This window comes from Micropterus dolomieu, linkage group LG17 (assembly GCF_021292245.1).
Source record: "Micropterus dolomieu isolate WLL.071019.BEF.003 ecotype Adirondacks linkage group LG17, ASM2129224v1, whole genome shotgun sequence".
In the NCBI taxonomy this organism is placed as follows: domain Eukaryota; kingdom Metazoa; phylum Chordata; class Actinopteri; order Centrarchiformes; family Centrarchidae; genus Micropterus; species Micropterus dolomieu.
In genome coordinates, this window is record NC_060166.1 from 36791819 (window position 1) to 36812495 (window position 20677).

Here is a 20677-nt window from a genome sequence, read left to right on the forward strand (position 1 = left end):
TCATATAGAAGTGAGATCCTTTGCTCGTTAGCACACGGGGTGAGAAGAGGAGCTGCAGCGATGTGCAGACAAACACATGGTGTGTCTTTTTAAATGAAATCATGTAAACCTGCCCGGGTACAACCCCAAAATAAAACTACGAACCTGGAAATGAGCAGAATCTGACCTCTTTAAGAACAACCCAACAGTACATAAAAAAATTAACCTGCTGGATCCTTAAAATGCTGCATCCAAGTTATTAGTAACAATATTGTGATAAAACAATCTGTGATGGAGTAGTGTAACACTGACTCTTAATAAAGCCGTACTTCTGCTTAGGTACAGTTTTAAATGCAAGACTTGTACTTGTACCTTCTATGGGGTACTGCTACGTTTACTGAAGTAAAGCTGACAGCGGTTTGTCTGCAGGTTGTCTGGATAAGAAGAGAGTCTGTGATCCGTGGGCTCGACTCGGCTTCTGTGAGCGGAGGAAGACCTTCATGAAGAAGAACTGTCCTCGGCGCTGTGACCTCTGCTACGGTGAGACGGGTTGCTGTTGGACGGTCGAGTCAGTTCCCCGCTGCAGCCTTGAGAAACCTGATGCTCTCTCTGAGGTTTGTCTAACCGTCTCTGGTGTGACTCTCATTTCCTGTCTTCCAGAGCCTCTGGAAGCGGTGACCACACCAACGCCGCCTCCGGCCAACGTCAAGGTCAAGATGGTTCCCCGGGGGAAGGTGGTGGGTTTCCGCTGTGGAACCAAAAACCCCCGCTCGCCGCCCAAAGTCAGGTCAGCTGATCAATACTGAGGCCTGATGAAACATGAAAACCAAACGGGATCGAATGAATGGATCAATGTGTGGCTGCAACTAATGACTATGTTCATTAAAAAGTATCCTGAGTCCCAGATGATGTCTTCAGACGTCAGAGGGCAAAAGTTCAAAACCTTAAAAAGAGGTTCAGTTTACAACAATTTATTTCCAACGTCGACTATGAAAACGTGAAATTTCATTGTCCAGGATTAGTTCATCCTCGTTGACGATATGCAGCCGTCTGATGTCATGTTGCAGCCGTGAGTATGTCGGCGGGCAGAACACAAATCTGACCTCAAATAAAAGCAAACCTAGCTAGCTAGGCGGGCTAAGGTGCAGTCTTCCACAGACGAGGCTCCACAGAAGCATCGAGTTTTGTTTCAGTCAGCGAGCGGTAGTGCAGGATTAGAAGGTGTCAGTCCATCAACAAAAAAGATTCCAGCACAGAAGTCAAAAAAGCTTCAGGAGAGATGACAGGTAAACCTCTGGAGTCTGTGCGACATGATTGGTTTGCCAGAGCTGAAGGGGGTGGGGCCGGAGTGTCAGCAGTGGCTCGGTGTGGCCGAGCCCGTCAGGAGTTCGCAGAGTTGACGTCATGTTGAAACCAGGAGAGGAAGTATTGTGCCCTTTAATGTGAACACAAGACAGTCGCCTAACAGTGATTTAAGAATGAATTAGTGAACAACAACCTGAAACCCAATCTCTTTTCCTTCCTCCAGCTGGTATAAAGACGGCGAGCAGATCCTGACCTCCATCCCTGGTTACATCATCATGAAGGACCGAGACCTCCGCATTCTCGCCAATGAGTTCAACGAGGGCGTCTACACCTGTCGCATCCATCGACGGGGAGACATCGTATCTGCCAACTCCTGGGCCATCCGACTGAAACCAGAACAGCCGTCCAACAGCTGAGGGCATCGCTGGGGACGGGGGGAAGTGCTGGTTTGCACATTTGTTGACAGAACTCAGCCCTCAGCACGACTGGATCTGTGCAGGCATTTCTGAACATGTTTGGACCTTTTCACAGTATTTCTGATGGTTTGTTCTCCACATGTACACCAGGTGGTTTGTGACTCCAAGCTGGACACGATCCAACTTTCGCTGTGTGAAAAAAGGGTTCTGGGTCCAGATGGTAAACTTGTGGCAGCTCTGATAACAGCGTGACCTCTCGTCCTCCTAATCCTCCAGACATGACGTCACGCACCCCAAATCCTGCAGGATGTTGTTCACCACTGAAAATCGTGGCATGATGCCATGTGCTGCAGGACTGTATCCCCACAATCCCAGCAGGAGGTCCTGTACCTATAATCATCTCGGCAGGGCCTTCTGTCCGCATAATGCTCCTGACAGAACGTCGTGTCCCTGGACTCATCTAAACATGACATCACATACCTGGAAACCCCGGTAGGATGTCATGTCCTCATTACCTTCCTGCAGGACGCGATGGACCCGTAATCCTGTAGAACGTCATGTGTCGGCCAGGCGAAGCAGTAATACCAGCTTTCGCAAACTAAAATACTGTTAATGCAAAGTCCTTCCATACACGACTCTTACTGCGTTCCTTCTTGGAGCTGTCGCTGCGTGTGTCAGCGTGATTACCGACATGTTTTCAGAATTTCAGTATCGACCTGGTATCGGTTCTTGTGACACCCCCAGTGCGATGTGATGCTGTCGTTGTAATGTTGTGTTTTTGTAAACACGAAGTCCCTGTAACCCTGTAGAGAGTCAGGTAGACCTGACATGACGTCCTCATAACCCTCCCGACGAGACTGCTGGTACTTAATGTTGTGTACCCATAATTCCAGCGGGATGTCACTGCGACAACAACTCGAGGCCGTTCACTTTAACAGCTTTGGTGTAAACGTCGGGGTTTCGGCTGCATCACGGTACCATCTGTAATTCTGAGGCTGTGAGTCATTTCAGTGGTTACATAGTTCTGTTCTTTGTATTTTTTAACTGCACGTCTACATTTTACTTTGATCTTACTTTACTTTTCTGGTCATGGGTTTTACAGCACAGCTCTTCTGTTTCTGTGTTTATTTGACATGGAAACGTCAGCTGGGTTTGAAACGGACCAGTCAGCGTATTGTAGAAATGCTAACTAGCTAGCTAACTTGAATTACCGTAGATTAATGAGATAGATGTAACCCCTCCTGTGACCTTTGACCTCACTGCTGAGCTTTGACTCCAGTGGTTCCCAAACTTTTTCATGTCAAGGACCCCTGACCCTGAAACACATTAGACCCCCTTGTTACTTATCGATGGGATTATAGTGAAAATAAATGCTTCCCCTTTCCCCCAGGGGTCCTTGATGGGGGTCCCCGGACCCTACTTTGAGAACCATTACTCTAAACGTCCACTTCTCTTAAAAAAGGTGGGTGGACGGTGGGTGGACGTCCCATCGCAGATCTTCTCCTAGTTACTGTAAAAACATATAAAACTAAAACTCACTGAACATAATCAGGTGTTTTATGGTATATATTTTACTGCCTTTGGGTTGTTGTACAAATAAAACCTGTCGGCTGTTTTAACCTCCACTGATGAAAACATGTCTGCTTCATATTAAGGTGTAAAATCTGAAGCTAGTGATCAATAACTAATTATGACACTGATTGGTAAAATTTGAGTTGACATTTTGTGGCTCCTTAGATTTGTCTCGTGACCTTGTCCTGTGTGATGATTCCGATATATCACATGGAATCAAAGTCTGCACATCTACACTGAACAAAACTATAAACGCAACACTTTTGTTTTTGCTCCCATTCATCATGACCTGTACTCAAAGATCTAAGACTTTTTCTATGTATGCTGATCAGACAGCATGGGGATTGCACAGGTGTGCCTTAGGCTGTACACAATAAAAAGGCCTTAGGCTGGCCACAATAAAAGGCCTTAGGGTGGCCATAATAAAAGGCCAATCCAAAATGTGCTGTTCCATCACACAGCACAATGCCATAGATGTCACAAGTTTTGAGGGAGCGTGCAGTTGGCATGCTGACTGCAGGAATGTCCACCAGAGCTGTTGCCCGTGAATTGAATGTTCATTTCTCTACCATAAGCCGTCTCCAAAGACGTTTCAGAGGATTTGGCAGTACATCCAACCGGCCTCACAAGCACAGACCATGTGTAACCACACCAGACCAGGACCTCCACATCCAGCATCTTCACCTCCAAGATCATCTGAGACCAGCCACCCGAACAGCTGCTGCAACATTCGGTTTGCATAACCAAAGAACTTCTGCACAAACTGTCAGGAACCGTCTCAGGGAAGCTCATCTGCATGCTCACCGTCCTCATCGGGGTTACAACCTGACTGCAACTTCGCACAGTCATTGAAGAGGAGTGAACCAACCTGATCAACTCTATGTGAAGGAGATGTGTTTCACTGCGTGAGGTAAATGGTGGTCACACCAGATACTGACTGGTTTCCGGACCCTGAAACTGCACATTTTGGAGTAGCCTTTTATTGTGGCCAGCCTAAAGTGCAATTTATACTTCTCCGTCAAATCAACGGCGTAGCCTCTGCGTAGCCTCCTACCCTACGCCGTCACCGATGTGCACCTCCTACTACACGTCGAGGCAACCCAGACCCTAAGCTCTGTGATTGGTTGGCTGGGTAGCCTCGCAATGCCTCCGAGCCGACAGGAAGTTCCTGTGCTGTGAAGTAACTTTTACTAGTGGCCAAAACAGCGGCTGTAACACCGTGGATCAATATATTTGACCGTCACAACCCAAGCGAATCAGAATGTAATCCACTCGGTCGATAACATTTGAAAAGGCTAAACCAGCTGTACGCATACAATTTTACCCCCATTCACGTTAGCGGAGGGCTTAACTGGAAGTTAGCCTTCTCGGCCAGCAAAAGTCAACACATTGAACGCATGTAGACCCTACGCAGGAGTATAAATCAAGTCTAAGGCCTTTTATTGTGGCCAGCCTAAGGCCTTTTATTGTGGCCAGCCTAAGGCACACCTGTGCAGTACCCATGCTGTCTGATCAGCATCTTGATATGCCACACCTGTGAGGTGGATGGTTTATCTCGGCAAAGGAGAAGTGCTCACTAACACAGATTTTGACAGATTTGTGAACAATATTAGAGAGAAATAGGCCTTTTGTGTACATAGAGAAAGTCTTAGATCTTTGAGTTCAGCTCATGATGAGTGGGGGCAAAAACTAAATGGTTGCCTTTATAATTTTGTTCAGTGTGTATATGTATATATGGCTTACGCCGTTTTCCACACTAGTGCTTTTTCTACCATGTGACCTCTGGTAACCTCTTCACATGGTCATTCATTTTATTGTCCCTGAAGGGAAATTTGGCTCGGGCACAGTGTTCATAAAACAGATCACATGAACAAGAAGCTGAGAAGCATTGAGACGGAGCAGTACTTCACAGGAAAACGTAAAAAGAAAAAGGACGTTGGGTTAAAGTGTGTCTGGTTAATGCACACTGCTTTATTGAGTTTGTGTAAAGTGTTAAGGAGATAGTATGCTTATTGCATGGTGCCCTATTGCATCAAGATCACAAGTAAAGACTTCATGTAGAAAACAATTCTACTTCAGCAACGTGATCTCAAACATTCATATTTAATAACTCAACTTTTGAACAAACATAAAACAGAAACAATATTTGGAATAAATTAAAAATCATTAAAAACTAACAAGAAAAAAACCTGGTGAATTAACATCAGTAGCAGGATGATGGTGGATGAAATCCTCTCAGCAGGCGACCGTCTGGTTTTTGAGAGCTGGATCAGACGTGATGGACACAAAAGGCTCCAGACAAAGACCGTTCTGGTTTTAACCCACACTGACCCAGATCTGCTGTTTTCTGTCTGTCTGCATCCCTGATGTGGGTCAAACAAACCTGGTTCATCAAGTCCAGACTGAAGGACAAAGACAGGAGGAAACAGCAGGACAGGAGGACGCCGCTCAAACCTTCACGGACGTTTATTTTCAGCAGCAGGAAGAAGTTTTACCATGAGAGAGATCTGAAATCATCCCGAAGGAAACGCTCTGCTCACAACAATCGAAACACATCGAGAAATATGTTTCCACGCTAGAGGCTGGAGATCTCTAAATTAATAAATAATAATAAAATGTGTTTCTAAAACAGCCAGATCAGAATGACTTGCTCGTACATCAGGCGACGATCAGCTTCAGCTGTGATGCTGAATTAAACTCACAGAGGAACGATTCATTTCACCAGAAACCAGCCAGAAGATTTCAGACAGGAGAACCCGGAGACCTGCACCAGGACCTGATGAGGCCAGGATCCGCATCACTACAGACCATCAGAAGAACCAAACAACCCAAGACTTGATGTCCGGAGACCTGCAGCAGGACCTGATGAGGCCGGAGTCCGCATCCCTATAGACGGTCCTCGCCGCACTCTGTTCGGACCAAACAGCACATAGAGGTCTTGAATATGCAAGAAAACACGCCTGCAGAGTTCTGGAAGACTAAACCGGACCTGCTGGGACTCGTTGGTCAGACATGATGTGGGGGGGGTTCTGCTGCTGCAGGACCTGGTAAACTGGACCATGTGACTGGCGTTGTGGGTTCTTTGAAGGAGGACATACAGTATGAACTGCAGCGTGGTGATCGCCGGAGGGGGGGCGTCTCAGGCCTGGATTTAAACTTCTGTACCAAGGGGTTCAACCAGAACCAGAGCGCCAGAGAGAAACTACCGGAAACGTTGATCCAGGGTCAAAAAGGTCACAGGGGGTTCGACGCCATAACCACTCTGGGGTCAAATCAAACCTAAAACCCCTTTATAGCTTATTTACATCATTTTAGTCAAACAAAGCTCTTTTAAGAAAGTCTTGTGGAACAGTATCGGGTCGTAGTGGAACAAATATACATAATATAAACACAGAAAACATTTAAAAACTTACTAAAATAAAGTGAAAGACTTTTACTTTAAAACGGTCAGATTCTTTGATGGAGTTTGGTGTACAGGCAGGGACGCTCAGGTGTTCACCGCCAACACCTGTCCAGGTGAGGTGAGGCAGAGCTGAATTGTGGGATACACTCTGCTCACGGACCTTCACCCACACAGTCAGCCTCTGCTCAGTTTCTGCCCACACAGCGCCATCTTGTGGAGCAGCAGAGCAACTGCAGCAGTAGTTACTGAGCGCGGTGAGGGTTCGTCGTCACTTTTCTACCAGATCACGTGAATCTAAAGCTCCTGCGGAAAAATCAGTTAAGATCCTACATTGGTGTGAATTAAACATGTCCTGGTTCCTGGAGGGCTGCCGGGGGAAACAACTCAAAACAACAAACTGGAACATTTCCAGAGAACAGACACGCAAATCTTCACTCAACAAGGCAACAATAAAATGACTGATTATAAAAAGGGAGTTTGGTGAAATTTAAAAATCTAATTCAAACAATTTACTGGCAGCAACCAGTCCAGGACCAGTCTACAGTCCAGAACCAGTCTAAGACCAGTCCACAGTCCAGAACCAGTCTAAGACCAGAACCAGTCTAAGACCAGTCTAAGACCAGTCCTGGGACCTTTATGAAAAATGTTTCTCTCCACACACAAAACACAAACACAGCGTCCGTCTTCAAAATGAAACTTTATTAAGTGAGCAAGATTGTTCAGGTGTTGTTGCACACAGTGCAGACACACCTGTCAGCACCTCCAAACCTTCTGATTCAAAAGACCTTCATCTCATTTCCACTGAGGAGGAGGAGGAGGAGGAGGAGGAGGAGGAGGAGGAGGAGGAGGAGACATCAGATCAGACTCAGCTGGAATGTGGAAAATTAGAAAAGTAGAAACCTCACACCGGGTTCTGGTCTGGAATTAAACAGATTCTGGTTCAGTTTACAGGAGCAGGTTGGACTATGACCCCCCCCCCCCTCCCCCCGCCGCTTGTACTGATAAGGTGTAATCAGAGGGGGCGGGGCCAAAGAGTAGGTAAACAGAGAAAGGCACATGTATGGCTTGTTTACAGGAACACTGTGGGAAGGTCGGCGTGGGGGAGGGGAGGGGAGGGGGAGGCGGGCAGAGTTCAGGAATGTTTCGGCGGTCCAGGCGGGAACATGGCGGCTGCTGTCGAAGCCCCGCCCTCTGCAGGTGACATCACTACATGCCCATCCGGATGCTCTGGATGATCTGGAAGATGGCTGCAAACACAGGAAGGAGACGCCGTTACACACCTGGTACTACATCTGTGTACTTTTACTGCATATTACTGTGATACTGTTACTGCAGTGCGACAGTAAATGACTGATGAATGTTCCAGCTGATCTCAGATCTGATTGATCAGTTCAGCTCTGCCCTCTGATCACTGACTGGTCAGGTCAGACGCACCTGCTGCGTTCCAGGAAGCAGGTTTAACGAACTCTGACCGGCGCTGAACCCTGAGGCGGGGCCGGCTGTCGGGGGTCTTCGTGGTTAATGTTCAGCAGTAGACACGCCTCCCTGACTCTGTCACGGCGTTGCTCCTCATATCACCGAGCGCTCCTCTGGGAAAATACTGACCACGAAACTCCGCCTGCGTCGCCGAACACGCCGCTTTTAAAACGAACACCTTGTTTTCACCTGAACCACGCGACGGGTCGACTCCAAACGTTCAACATGCGACCCGTCCCTAAAGTACGTAACGTTAAGTCACGTGACGTAAAACAGTCGTGGTTAACAGCCGTGGGCGGCGTCGGCTTCTTCACACCTTCCTGCCGTTTCACCGGTATGATGGCTACCTGACGGCGTCTGTGTTTAAAGGCGGAGCTTCGCAGCACGCCGCAGTATTTTTGGCCTTTACGGCGCCGCTTTAGCGCCCAGAGTCATCTCACGTGATGATCCTCGGCCAATCAGATGCGAGCAGTGAGAGACGGTCGTGGGAATGATTTCTTAGGGCGTGCTCTGAAGAGAGACGGACTCGCCGTATTCGGTCCTTCCACCGGGTGATCGTGAAAGGAAGCGCTATCGCCTCTTACCCGCTGAAAGAGACGCGTCTAAATGACCAGGTGTCCCGTGATGCCGCCACACCGCCTGGGTAACGTGGAAGGTTTAGGAAGACGCCGTGGTTCAGGTTGAAGTACGTCACCTGCAGAAACCTTGAGATAACGGCAGCGGGCTCCTGAGTGGCGTCCTGTTTCCTCCCTCCGCTGACATCAGCAAGGGGCGGGGCTATATTCACAGCGGGTGATGTAACGTTTAAAGGCGCTCGTTAATCACAGCGTCCCCCCTGTATGGTTTTTCAGGCAGAACTAAAGTTACATTAGATTTATACTAAAAATATAAAGTCTTATTTTAATAAACTTTAGTCTGCGGACGAGAAATCAGAGAACGTTTGTAGTTTTATTTGGTGGGAAAATTAAAAAAATTTAAGTAAAATAATTCATTTCAAATTAAACATTAATGTCTCTGAAATCAGAGAGACGAATAAAACATGAAGAGTCTGAATTCACTGCAGGTTCCTCTGAACTGCTTTAATGTTGTTAACAAACAGGAAGTGGGTTTTAGGGTTGGTGTGTGTTTGTTAAAAGAAGAAGAAGAAGAAGATGATGATGACCCACCTGATCCACAGACGACGAAGACGAAGAGGGCGAGCAGCCAGGGACCCACACCTTTATCCTCCACCATGTTCCTCTGAAACACAGATTTTTAATCATCATTACTCAAATATAAAAATATATTAATATAATATATGAGCGTATCTGATCGTTAATGATCATCTGAACCAAATGAAACTGATCTGATCGATCTGGAGATGAAATGACAGGAAGATATTTAAATATTTCAGCAACAGAAGGTGAATTTTTTTGCAGTTTTTTCGGTGTTTTCTCTCAGTAAACCGGAGATCTTGTGAACCAATCAGCACAATCTGACTGATCATTAAACTTGAAGTCAACATCTAATGAAAACGAGGCCCGCATTGATCCATATGTTGACTCTGTTTGATCCAAATATTATAGTTTAACAGCCAATCAGTCTGAAATTTGATGTGACTGGAAGATATTTTATTATATCAGCAGCAGAATGTGATTTTTGCTGGGTTTTTTGGACCAATCAAAACACTGTGACCGTTTCCTGATCATTTACGCACCGATACTTTGAATCATCATGACTGAAACTGATCAGCAGCTGCTTTGGTCCACATGCGATCCAAATCTTACCCAGTTTAAAGAGACTAAAAAGTAAATATCAGGATGGAACAGATGAAAGTGAACTTCCTGATTTCACCAGACGGCGCCACGGTGGACCCTGAAACCGGACCGGTTCTTCAGGCTTCACCGGGTTCAGAACTGGGGAAACCTCCTCAGAACAGACCGGGGTTCGAACCCGGGTCCACATCGTGTCCCCGGTGCTGGTTTTGACCCGTTTCCTCCCGGTTCTTCCTCGGAACCCGAGGCGGCGGTGCTGTTGTTAAACTCACCGTTGACTTGGCCACGTTTCCTCGCTGCGTGATGTTCTTGCTGTGCTTCTCGTTCGCCATCCGGATCCTCTGCTTCGCCACCATCTTGTCTTCTTCTTGTTGGCGTTTTTATTCAGCTGCGGTTTGTTTATCAGGCTTTTCTTTCTTTCTTCTTCTTCTCCTCCCGCTGTTGTTTCCTCCGGTGGCGGACCGACTGGGAGCTCCTCTCTCTTGTCGACGTATCAAAAAGCTGAAGCCCCGCCCCCGCGCTCCCGCAACACACGCACAAAGTCACTGCGTGGCAAAGCACAACTTCCGGCGCGCTCTTTCAAAATTAAATCCTCCGTACTTGTTCCCCTCTCACTCTAAAATATATTACACAGTTAGTCCACATTAATATATTAAAATTCATACAGTATTTATAAATATCAGAGGTGTTCCTTCTTTATAACCAGTAAAAAATAAGAAAGTGTCTGTGAAAGGTATTTAAAACACGTGATGACAAAGTACACAACTCCAGTACTCAAATATACTCCTGGTCAAATATGACTCCAATGCAAGTGTTTCACTTGTATTACATTTTTACTTATTTATTTTATTATGTTGATTTTGTTAGGGACAGAGACGTCTAACATAGATAAACTGAAAACAGCAATCCACCGTGTGCACCATAGTGTTTTTAGCAGTAGCTAATGTGCAACACCCGTCCCTAGAAGGGCTTTTAAATAAATAAAACGTTAAAACATTAAAACAGTGATGAGAAAAAGAGAAAGAAAATAGAAAATACAATATCTTAGAGTATATTTTTAAAAATTTTATTTAACCTTTATTTCACCAGATGATCTCATTGAGATTTAAAACCTCTTTTTCAAGAGAGACCAGGCCAAAATGGCAGCATATTAACAATGCACAGTTACAAATATGAACACCAAGCACACGCACAACAAGGAACATTTAACAAGACCTTTAAGATACATAAACAACATTAGACTACTTAAAAGTACAATTTATACATACCGTAGGTCTAAAGGATTATATTATTTTATTATATTTTAAAAGCAGTGACAACAATTTATGGCATCTATTTCCAAATCTTTCATGTGGTGTTTAAATTCACCAAAAGAAATCAGATTTGGCAAATGCAAATCAGTCCAGTTGTGTTCCAGGTGGATGGGGCAGCATAACTAAAGGCCTTCTTATCGAGCTCTGTAGGGACCGTAGGTACAGATAACAAATACAAGTTACCAGAGCGCAAATTATAGGAACTGATTGACCTTTCTTTAAAATATTTATCTGGAAATAAAGAAATGTTTACAGACAATAAGCTCCAACGTGGACTTCAGATATTTAAATATTGAGCAACAGGAACCAGGAGTCAAAAGTACAAATGTAAAATATTCATAGGCCTACTCAAGTAAAGTACAGATACTCAAATAAATAATAATTCATGTAAATATATTTTCCAATTAAATAAATAAATTTATAAATAAATTTTAATTAATTTGTTTTTATATTAATAGTGAAGCTTTTTTCACAAGTATCTTTTCCCAGTTTAACACTTTTTGCTGCCAGTCAGTCTTTGTGGTATTTATAACAAAAGTACATTTTAATTCTTAATTTAATATTTTAAATAGTATTTTGATGGCTAATGTTCCGTATACACATAAAACACCGCGCTTTTACTTTGGAAACGGAAGTTACCTCCCCTTCAGTTGCTCTACGACAGCTTGACGCAGCTCTTGAGCGCAACACCGACTTTAAACATTTATAAAACAATCTTTTTAGTTTTTATTGAAAACAGCGCGTCGTGTTAACAATAAAAATATCACAGTTTATCTCAGAGACTTTAATTAAACGCCTGACTTTATATTTTAGGAGACGTGTTCATAAACAGAGCCGATTGTATGCTGATGTGGCACTGAAGGACCCGCCTCCTTCTGCCGTTACGCACTTCCGGCACAAAGCTTTTCTTTTCCGGCACACGTAAACATGGCGCCCCCCATCCCACTGTTAGCAGGTGGGTAATTTCAGTTTCCACTAAAATATGTTGTTTTCTTTTTTAAATGTTTACATCGACATGTTCGCGAACAGCCGCGGCTTCCGGCCGAAAGTCAAAATCAGGCAGCGTAACGCCAGCGAGCCTCGCGAGCTTCCGTTCTTCTAGGTAGAATAAATAACGCGCCGAACTCTGTGTAAAATCAGGCTTTTATTTGTTTTCGGTAAATACGTTTACGTTTTAAAAGAGAATTTCAGACTTCTTTGAAATCAGTAGAGTCTTCGGATTAATTCGGCATAAATAAAAGTCACAAGAAACAATCTGATTAGACAAAAGATGGCGTGAAACGTGACCGCGCTGCCCCGCACTCTCGGGACAGACGGGACGAAGAAGTGATGAGCTGGATAAAAACAGTTCAAAGCCACCGGAGTTCTGGCTGTTTGAGAGATTATATGTATGCCGAATTAAAGAGGCACACTTGTTAGTACAGGAAATGTCTCTCCAGTATAATTTCTTGTGACATGTTCCTCAGATGGTAAACACGGATGCTTGTAATTAATAGATAAAACGAACTGTAGTTTATCTCACAGTAGTTAATCAATCACACATTATCACTGATTCAATCAGTGAGGAAACAATAACAGCTTCCACCTCCTCCACTTTCTCATTTCACTTCAACACTTTATTTATTAAGTGAAAGACTGAAACAAATAATGAATAGCTGGATAATAATCTGTTGTTAAAACATGACTGAAGTCAGTGTGACTGACGCTTTGTGGTAACATCTGTTCTGGTTCTGGCCCTGTGGATCAGTGCGTGGATCAGACGGCACGTCTCTGCTCGGCGGGCCTCCCACGTGTGAGCAGCACTCTGCCTTCCAGAGGTAAACACACCTGCGGCCGTCACCTGTGCGTGTTCACCTGTGTGAAGCAGCGGACAGACTGACAGGTGTGTTTCCTGTGTTTCAGGGACTCTCGGCCCAGCAGGTGTGTGACCTTCAGCAGAGACGGGACGCTGTTCGCATGGTGCAACGGACTCGGGTAATGATCCACTTTAATCCTGATGTCACCTGGACCGGCAGGTTTCTGTCGCTCGCCCCCCCCCAAAGGTCCTGGAGGACAGAGTCCAGGACCCTGACCTCCCTGCTCATGAAGTCCTTTCAGAAACCGTCCGTCACGGCCCTGTCACTTAAATTCTCTCTCCTTCAGCGGCATAAATGTTTCAGTTAAACCGCGTTGCCAAAGCAGTTTGCAGCAAAATCACAAAGTTTACATTCTAATAGGACGTAACAAGAATATGAATTAATGCAACACAACGTAAACAGGAAGTAACCATGTGGAACCCGCCATGCAGCGAACACAACATTTGTCCCTCGCTGTCCCTCAGGTTGGGACCCAGGGACACGTTCCTGCCGTCTGTCCTCCTCCTGGGACTGTGTTGGTTTTTGTTCTGAATAAGTATTTCAGCTCTGAGTGACCATCTGGTTTCCTCTAACTGGTGTCTGGAGAGCAGCGCTGGCTTCAGGATCTGTTCGTCTCAGGACCAGCTGGCGTAACGGACTCTCTGGAGGGGGTTTTGGGGACTTGATCTGAGCTGCATCAGAAAGTTTAGTCCTCTTTTTTTGGGCTCTAATATCAGTGCACACCTCCCTAATTCTGCCCCACACACTCCTGTAGGAGACTTTCTGCATGCAGCGTCTCAATCCAGTCGACTTCAATTTTATTTATGTAGCACCTTTCAACTCCAGGTTCACAGAGTGCGTCACAGAGGCCCGGCGGGGGCACGACAGAACAGACGAAGGCGTTGCTTACAGGGGTGAAAGAAGCGTCGACAGAGCCGACAGCTGATCAGTAAAAACAAAACAATTCCAAGGCATCATAAAGCCAACCTTAGTGAGCACGATAACTAAGAACAAACTCATTTTTTAATCCGTTAAAATAGTGTCAAAGACCTCAGACAAATCTGAAAAAACTACAATGGCCACGAAATAAATAAATAAAAAATCATGATTTTAATATTTTGGGTTTCCTGGCAGGGCCCAGTTCTGGCATTACTGTTCCAGGAGGTCCAGCTGCTGCTGTGGTCCCTCTTCTGTGGGTGACAGCACCAGGCTCCATTTCAGGCCTCTGCAGTGCGACATCGATACATAAATTACAAAAGAACAATTAATTTCATACAGTTCATTAAATAAGTAAATAAAGCAGTAAAAGTGTCTGTTAAAAATAAAATAATAAAAATATATATTAAATATAAAATAAATAAAACAGTAAAAGTGCGTTAAAAAATATAAAATATGAAAATAAATATTAAAAATAAAATAAATAAAATAGTAAGTGTGTTAAAAAATAAAATAATAAAAAAATATATAAAATATTAAAAATTAAATTAAATAAAACTAAGTGTATGTTAAAAAAACAAAAATATATTAAAATAAATAATTAAAACAGTAAACGTTAAAAAAAACTAAAAATCAGTATCAAATGTGATTTAAAAAAACAAAACAAAGGATCAATTACTAAAATAACAAACTGTGAAAATAATAATAATAATTCAAACATTAGGAGGAGACACATCCTGGCCTTTCTCCCAGTAAAGTTTCTGTCTGAAATTAAAATCTGGGGTATGTTTGGGAAATCTCTCTCTCTCTCTCTCTCTCTCTCTCTCTCTCAGTGTCTCGGTGGTGAAGTCCTCCGATGGCTCCGTGGTGTCGACCTTTGACCTCCCGAAGACGTCCCTGCTGGACTTCTCTCCCCGCCACAGCGTCCTGGCCACCTGGCAGCCGTACAGCAGTAAGAGACTCACGGATTGGAGGAGACAGGGAGACGTCAGACGTAGACATCAGCCGTTAGCTAACCGAGCCACAGCTAGCGTTAGCGTGCTAACACCTGAGCCGCTCCACGCTGCGTCAGTTAGCTTAGCACAATCAGATACTCTCATCGTGAACACTGTCAGATTTGTCCTTGCGGATCAGGATCCGTGCTTGTCGGACTAACGTCTGGTTTCTGTGTGCTCAGAGAGCCAGGACAGTCCTCAGGGGGACCCGAACCTCCAGCTGTGGGACCTGCAGAGCGGTCAGCTGATCAAAGCTCTGTACCAGAAGAAGGTGGAGTCCTGGTGAGTCTCACAGTTCAGATCTGTGCTGCTGCCTCTCTGTGATTGGCCGCAGGGTTTTAACGTGCTCTTTGATTGGCTGCAGGTGTCCCAGCTGGTCTGAAGACGAGAAGATCTCCGTGAGGAGCGTCAACAACGAGCTGCACTTCTACGAGAACAACGACTTCAGTAAGACTCGAGCACACAGTAAACCAGCAGCGGGTGGAGTCTGAAGCCTTCGTCAGACCTGAACCCAGACCCAGATCTGCGGTCTTTAAATAAGGAGGACCGGGTGAAGGTCTTCGGGGTAGATGAGGGGTGAAAGGGAACAGGGATCTTGACTGCAGACTGTGTTTCTCTCTCCAGACACAATCGCCAACAAGCTTCACATGCAGAAGGTGTCGGACTTCGTGCTGTCGCCCGGAGGTCAGCCCAGCAAGGTGAGGAACCGCCGCCCTCAAACTGCAGGGACAGGAGGCGGTTTAAACCTGATCCTGGTCCCACCAGTTTTGTCTGTCCCCTCCAGGTAGTCGTCTACGTCCCGGGGAGTAAAGGAGCGCCCTCGTTTGTCCGTCTGTATCAGTACCCGGTGCTGGGAGGACCCACCGCCGCGCTCGCCAACAAGAGCTTCTTCAAGGCCGACAGAGTCAGCATGCAGTGGAACAAGAGAGGTGGGAGACCAGGACTTCCTCTGGTTCTCTGTGTGGTGTTTGTGTTTCTGTACATCGACGTTATACGTGCGACAGATGCCGTTAGCAGGACTTAGCTGTGCAGCGAGATCTGTAAACCTCCTCTCTCCCCCCCCCCCCCAGCCTCGGCGGTCCTGGTGACGGCGAGCACCGAGGTGGATAAGACTGGAGCGTCATATTACGGGGAGCAGACGCTGCATTACCTCGCTGTTAACGGGGAGACGGCTCTGGTTCAGCTGCGTGAGTACTCCTTATTCAATATTAGTACTAGTCCTGTGTGTTTCATGGTAGTTTCACTGGATGGATGTGAAAGTACTGCAGTATTTCACTGCCTGCATGAAGATTAGGGATTCAGCAGGGGGCGCTAGCGGGCGTTTTGTCCGCCTGCTTTGGTTGCTATGATACATTTGTTGCAGGTAGTTCCACCTGACGTGATGTAAACATGTCAACGCAGAGTCCTCGCTCTGTACGAAGAGAAGGCCGAAGCCGGCGGAGAGAAGATGATTTGATCGTGCAGCTGCGAACTCAGACGGTGCTGTCAGTTACTCGTTAATCACAGAAAACCGGACTGTCCTGGAACCTGAGCAGGACCTGGTCTTTGCAGCAGGAAGCGTCTCGCAGGCTAACCGAGCTCCTTCTCTCCGTGTTTAAACAGCGAAGAACGGTCCGATCTACGACGTTGCCTGGAGTCCCAACTCCGCAGAGTTCTGCGTGGTGTACGGCTTCATGCCGGCCAAAGCCACCGTCTTCAACCTCAAATGTGACCCGGTGTTCGACTTCGGAACTGGACCACGAAACGCCGCCTACTACAGGTGAGATCACACCTGTCTGTCTACAAGTTCCTGGCAGGTCAGTGCGTCAGTCAGGGTCCCGGTTCTTCCTGTGTCCGCTAGAGGTCAAACCCGTCCTCCGTTCAGCTCTCAGCAGGTCCACTGAGCTGCTTCAGGAGCTCGTGGCGAATCAGAGTTGTTGTTTTTTGGGTAGAGACCCTGACCGTATCGTCCTTCTTCCTGTTTTCAGTCCTCAGGGTCACATCCTGGTCCTGGCCGGCTTCGGGAACCTGCGGGGTCAGATGGAAGTCTGGGACGTGAAGAAATACAAACAGGTGAGGAAGAACGGCAGCAACACGGAACAGAGGCCTGTTTCAGAAAGAGGGTTTAGTGAACGCTGTGAACCTGACCTGCTCTGGAGGAGGACGCTGAGTTTCTCTCTGACTCCTCCCCTCCTGCGGAGCCTGAAGTGGCCGTCTGACATTTCCTCATTCAGACTGTCGATGTCAAAGCACGTGTTTGAACGCAGTTACGTCTTTTAAATTACGGTTAAATAGTTTTTTTTTTACCCAAACATGATCTTGAACATGACGCTTTTATGATGTCATCGATGTGAGGACAGAGAGTTATCTCTGGACATCGTAAATTTATCCTCAGCACAGAATCAAATCTATAAGCTACACTGTCCTTCTTTATAACACAGTGACTCTGTGGACACGAAGGCAAAACAAAACACTTACCGTGAGCTACAAAACTGATAAATAAAATGGAGGCTCTGCCTTTATTTACCCGTTGCCATGGTGAATAGTTGTGTCGGCGCTCCATTGATGAAGCTCTTTTTCATCCCCACGCAGGCGCTTCCGTCAGGCTCAACGTACTCGGAGTTAACTGAACTTATTCTGATCAGTTCAGGTTTACGCTCAGAGTTTGTTGAACCTGCTTTCTGAAACGGGCCCCAGAGTTCGAGCCGATGAGGGACGCATAAAACATTTCTATAAATAAAATATATATAAAGTAACGGCAGCCCCCGAGCGGGGCCCCGGGGACCTCAACACTGTGAACCACCACACAGTAGAGGACTGGATCAGACGTGTTCAGCAGAAGAATTACTGTCTGATGCTGGAGAGCTTGTTTCTGTCGGTAACGTTCACTCAGTTTAAATCCTGTGAGCAGTTTTCTGTGAGCTGTTTACGGCGTGGAGGAGCTCAGCCTGTAGGGAGGGAGCAGGGAGGACGCTGGGGACGTGGAGCCACCACTTTTTGAAAGCATTTGTTAAAAATGTTCTGAAAAATTGATTTGATTTAACAAATAAAAATGCTTATGATAATTTTATTTGCACAATAAGAAAACCTGCAATCCAGTATAAATATAGAAGTTGTCCAAAAAAAGTAACTTCAGCTAAAAACAATAATGAGCTTCTGATTAATGCATCACGTCAGGACTGTTTTTGATTGTCTGTCCTCTAACCTCTCGTCCACCCAGGTGTCCAAACCTCAGGCTCCAGACGCCACACATTTCTCCTGGTGTCCTGACGGAGAACACGTCGTCACGGCGACGTGTTCTCCGCGGCTGCGGGTCAGTAACGGTTATAAGATCTGGCACTACACCGGCTCCGTGCTGCACAAATGGGACGTGGCCGCCGGGAAGGAGCTGTGGGAGATCCGCTGGCAGCCGTTCCCCGACGGCAGCTTCCCTGAGCGGGCCGTAAAGTACCAGGCGGCCCCCAGCGGGCTGGGATCCACGCAGGCCCCGCCCACGCAGGCGTACCGCCCACCTGCACTGAGACACCTGCCGGCCACGCCCAGCTCCAAACTGGTGAGCAAACAGAGATCATCACACAGACTCCCAAGATGCATTTCACTTAGAGACATCCGTCCACAGAGTCAACTCTGCTGCGTGTTCCACTAACAGCAGGTCTCACCGTGATAACCATAGTACCTGCAGGGGGTGTGACCTCGCCGTGTCACATGATCTCTCACCACGTCTCTGTCTCGCAGCACGAGGAGGAGCCTCCTCAGAACCTGCGCCCTGGAGCTTCGGGGGAGAAGAGTCTCTCTAAATCGGCTCTGAAGAACCAGAAGAAACGAGAAGCCAAGAAAGCTGCTAAACAGGTGATCCTGTGAGCTCGTTAACCAATCAGACGGCTGGATTTTACCCATGTTGTTCTTTGTTTACACGATGTCTGTTTGATTCATTGTCTGTATGAAAAGACTTATTATATTCTGTTTTTTATTCTGCAGGACGCAAAGCCTGAACCTGAACCTCCGTCTGACCCCGCCCCCCTCAGCAACAGCCAATCAGAGCCGACCAGCGGCGACCCTGAGACTGACAAGAAGATAAAGAACTTAAAGAAGGTGAAGAGCCTGTAAACATTTGGATCAGACATCAGGTGTTCTGTGCTGCGATTGGTCGGTGTTTCCAGCGATGCGTTTGTGTCTTTCAGAAACTTAAAGCCATCGAGGAGCTGAAGGAGCAGCAGGCGGCGGGCAGAGTCCTGCAGAAGAACCAGGTGACTGTCTTTCTGCGAGCTCTGCAGCAGCTTTTCTGAAACGTTCCGACGCTTAACAACAAATATCCGCTTTTATATCCGGTTCATTTTCACATGCGAGGAAAAAAGTAAAGAGATCAAAAATGGACAAGTATACAAAATACTACGATAATACTGTCATACGAATACAGAGCATTACATTATTGATGATTGAGACTAAATAAAATGGATCCGGCCGGCGTTTGAACTCTGACCTAACGAGGCGTGTTTGTGTTTCTCAGCTGGAGAAGGTGCAGAAGGAGGATCAGCTGCTGAAGGAGCTGGAGCAGCTGCAGGTCGGACAGTAGGAGGCGCCGCAGGAGCAGCAGGCCACGCCTCCTGTCCACGCCGCAGAGAGAGGAGCGTGTGTTTTAGAGACGCTGCGGACATTTGTGTTGCACTTCAGCAGACGCTGCGTCTGTTTCTGTGTTTTCCTGCTTTAATATTTTGGGGTTCCTCAGTTTTCATCACCTGGCAGGACAGGTGAGGAGGGGGCGGGGTTTAGGATGAGGGGGTGGGGCCATGCGTTCACGCCTCACACAGTCATGAACCGATTGGATTAGCTGGTTAGGTTCTCATTCGCCTGCCTGTTGCTGATGGCTGTCCAAAAGCACTCTGGGAAATGTAGGACAAACTGTTTGTTTACCAACAACATGAAATGACAGCGTTCCCGTGGTCCATTGAGCCCTGTTGCTATGCAACAACATCTGTACAGATGCTGAAGACAGTGATCCTTTCAGAATAAAAGCTCGTCTCCACTGTTCACTATTTCGGGAGGACAGAATAATTAAAGTCTGTGTCTGAGTCGGTTTGTGGTCCAGATGGATTTTCACGTGGCGTTCATGAACCTCTGCCTCTGTGGGACAACACAGGAAGCTGCTGTGGTTTAATATTATCTTCATGCACACAAGCCCAACATGAGAAACATTTGAGCAAACAGTAGTTAACTAAAGGTCCACTTACCTGCTTCATCTGGAGCTTTCAGCCACATTTTAAGGCCTTCATCAGCAAATGTTCAGAGTGATGGTGATGAGCAAACTCCACTCGATGATGAAGACCAGGAGATGCAGTTGAAAGCTAGGCCCAATAGCAACGTCCACCCTCACAGACTCACAGCCTTTGAGGCGCGTTCCCGGGAAGTCCGTGAGGGCCGTCCTGCTGTCAAATCGTCAGGTGAGCGAGGGCGCTCTCGCGGACAATTTGAGCCCTCTGTAGACCGTTTTCGTAAGTCCGCATTTCTGCAGACTTTAGCTGAGGGAATTTCCCACAGTTCTTAGCGGTAAGATGATAAAGTGCTGTCCTGTTCCTGTTTACAGCGTTTTGAGCCCTCGGTCACTTCCATGTGACGTCAGTAAAGTGCGTGAGGGCTCAGGGGGACGTTGGGATTGGGCCCTAAAAAGTGTACCTGGAGTAAAGAATGATCTTTAATGCTCAGTAAGAAAATGAAAA

The 20677-nt window shown here is 46.4% G+C and overlaps 3 protein-coding genes across 3 annotated transcripts in view; 2 read left to right on the top strand and 1 right to left on the bottom strand.

Moving 5' to 3' along the window:
- mmp23bb (matrix metallopeptidase 23bb) overlaps positions 1–3325 on the top strand; it is a 7781-nt gene extending 4456 nt beyond the window's left edge. Inside the window, exons 6-8 of the mRNA XM_046075012.1 lie at positions 409–519; positions 640–766; positions 1508–3325. Of these exons, the coding sequence (XP_045930968.1) occupies positions 409–519; positions 640–766; positions 1508–1700 (431 nt within the window). The 3' untranslated portion in view covers positions 1701–3325. The remainder of the gene's footprint in view (positions 1–408; positions 520–639; positions 767–1507) is intronic.
- A 4028-nt stretch (positions 3326–7353) lies between these two features.
- On the bottom strand, positions 7354–10389 carry LOC123986642 (stress-associated endoplasmic reticulum protein 1). The gene is made up of 3 exons (XM_046075023.1): positions 10178–10389; positions 9318–9390; positions 7354–7922 (listed from the first exon to the last, which is right to left on the bottom strand). Exons 1-3 carry the CDS (start codon positions 10259–10261, stop codon positions 7882–7884), a joined length of 198 nt encoding a protein of 65 aa, XP_045930979.1. The 5' UTR covers positions 10262–10389; the 3' UTR covers positions 7354–7881.
- Positions 10390–12042: 1653 nt separating this feature from the next.
- eif2a (eukaryotic translation initiation factor 2A) lies at positions 12043–20020 on the top strand. The gene is made up of 16 exons (XM_046074665.1): positions 12043–12173; positions 12966–13035; positions 13121–13192; positions 14823–14941; positions 15167–15266; positions 15349–15431; positions 15609–15682; positions 15769–15913; positions 16055–16171; positions 16587–16743; positions 16952–17036; positions 18184–18516; positions 18699–18812; positions 18942–19055; positions 19145–19210; positions 19471–20020. Exons 1-16 carry the CDS (start codon positions 12146–12148, stop codon positions 19534–19536), a joined length of 1743 nt encoding a protein of 580 aa, XP_045930621.1. The 5' UTR covers positions 12043–12145; the 3' UTR covers positions 19537–20020.
- Positions 20021–20677: the final 657 nt, after the last annotated feature.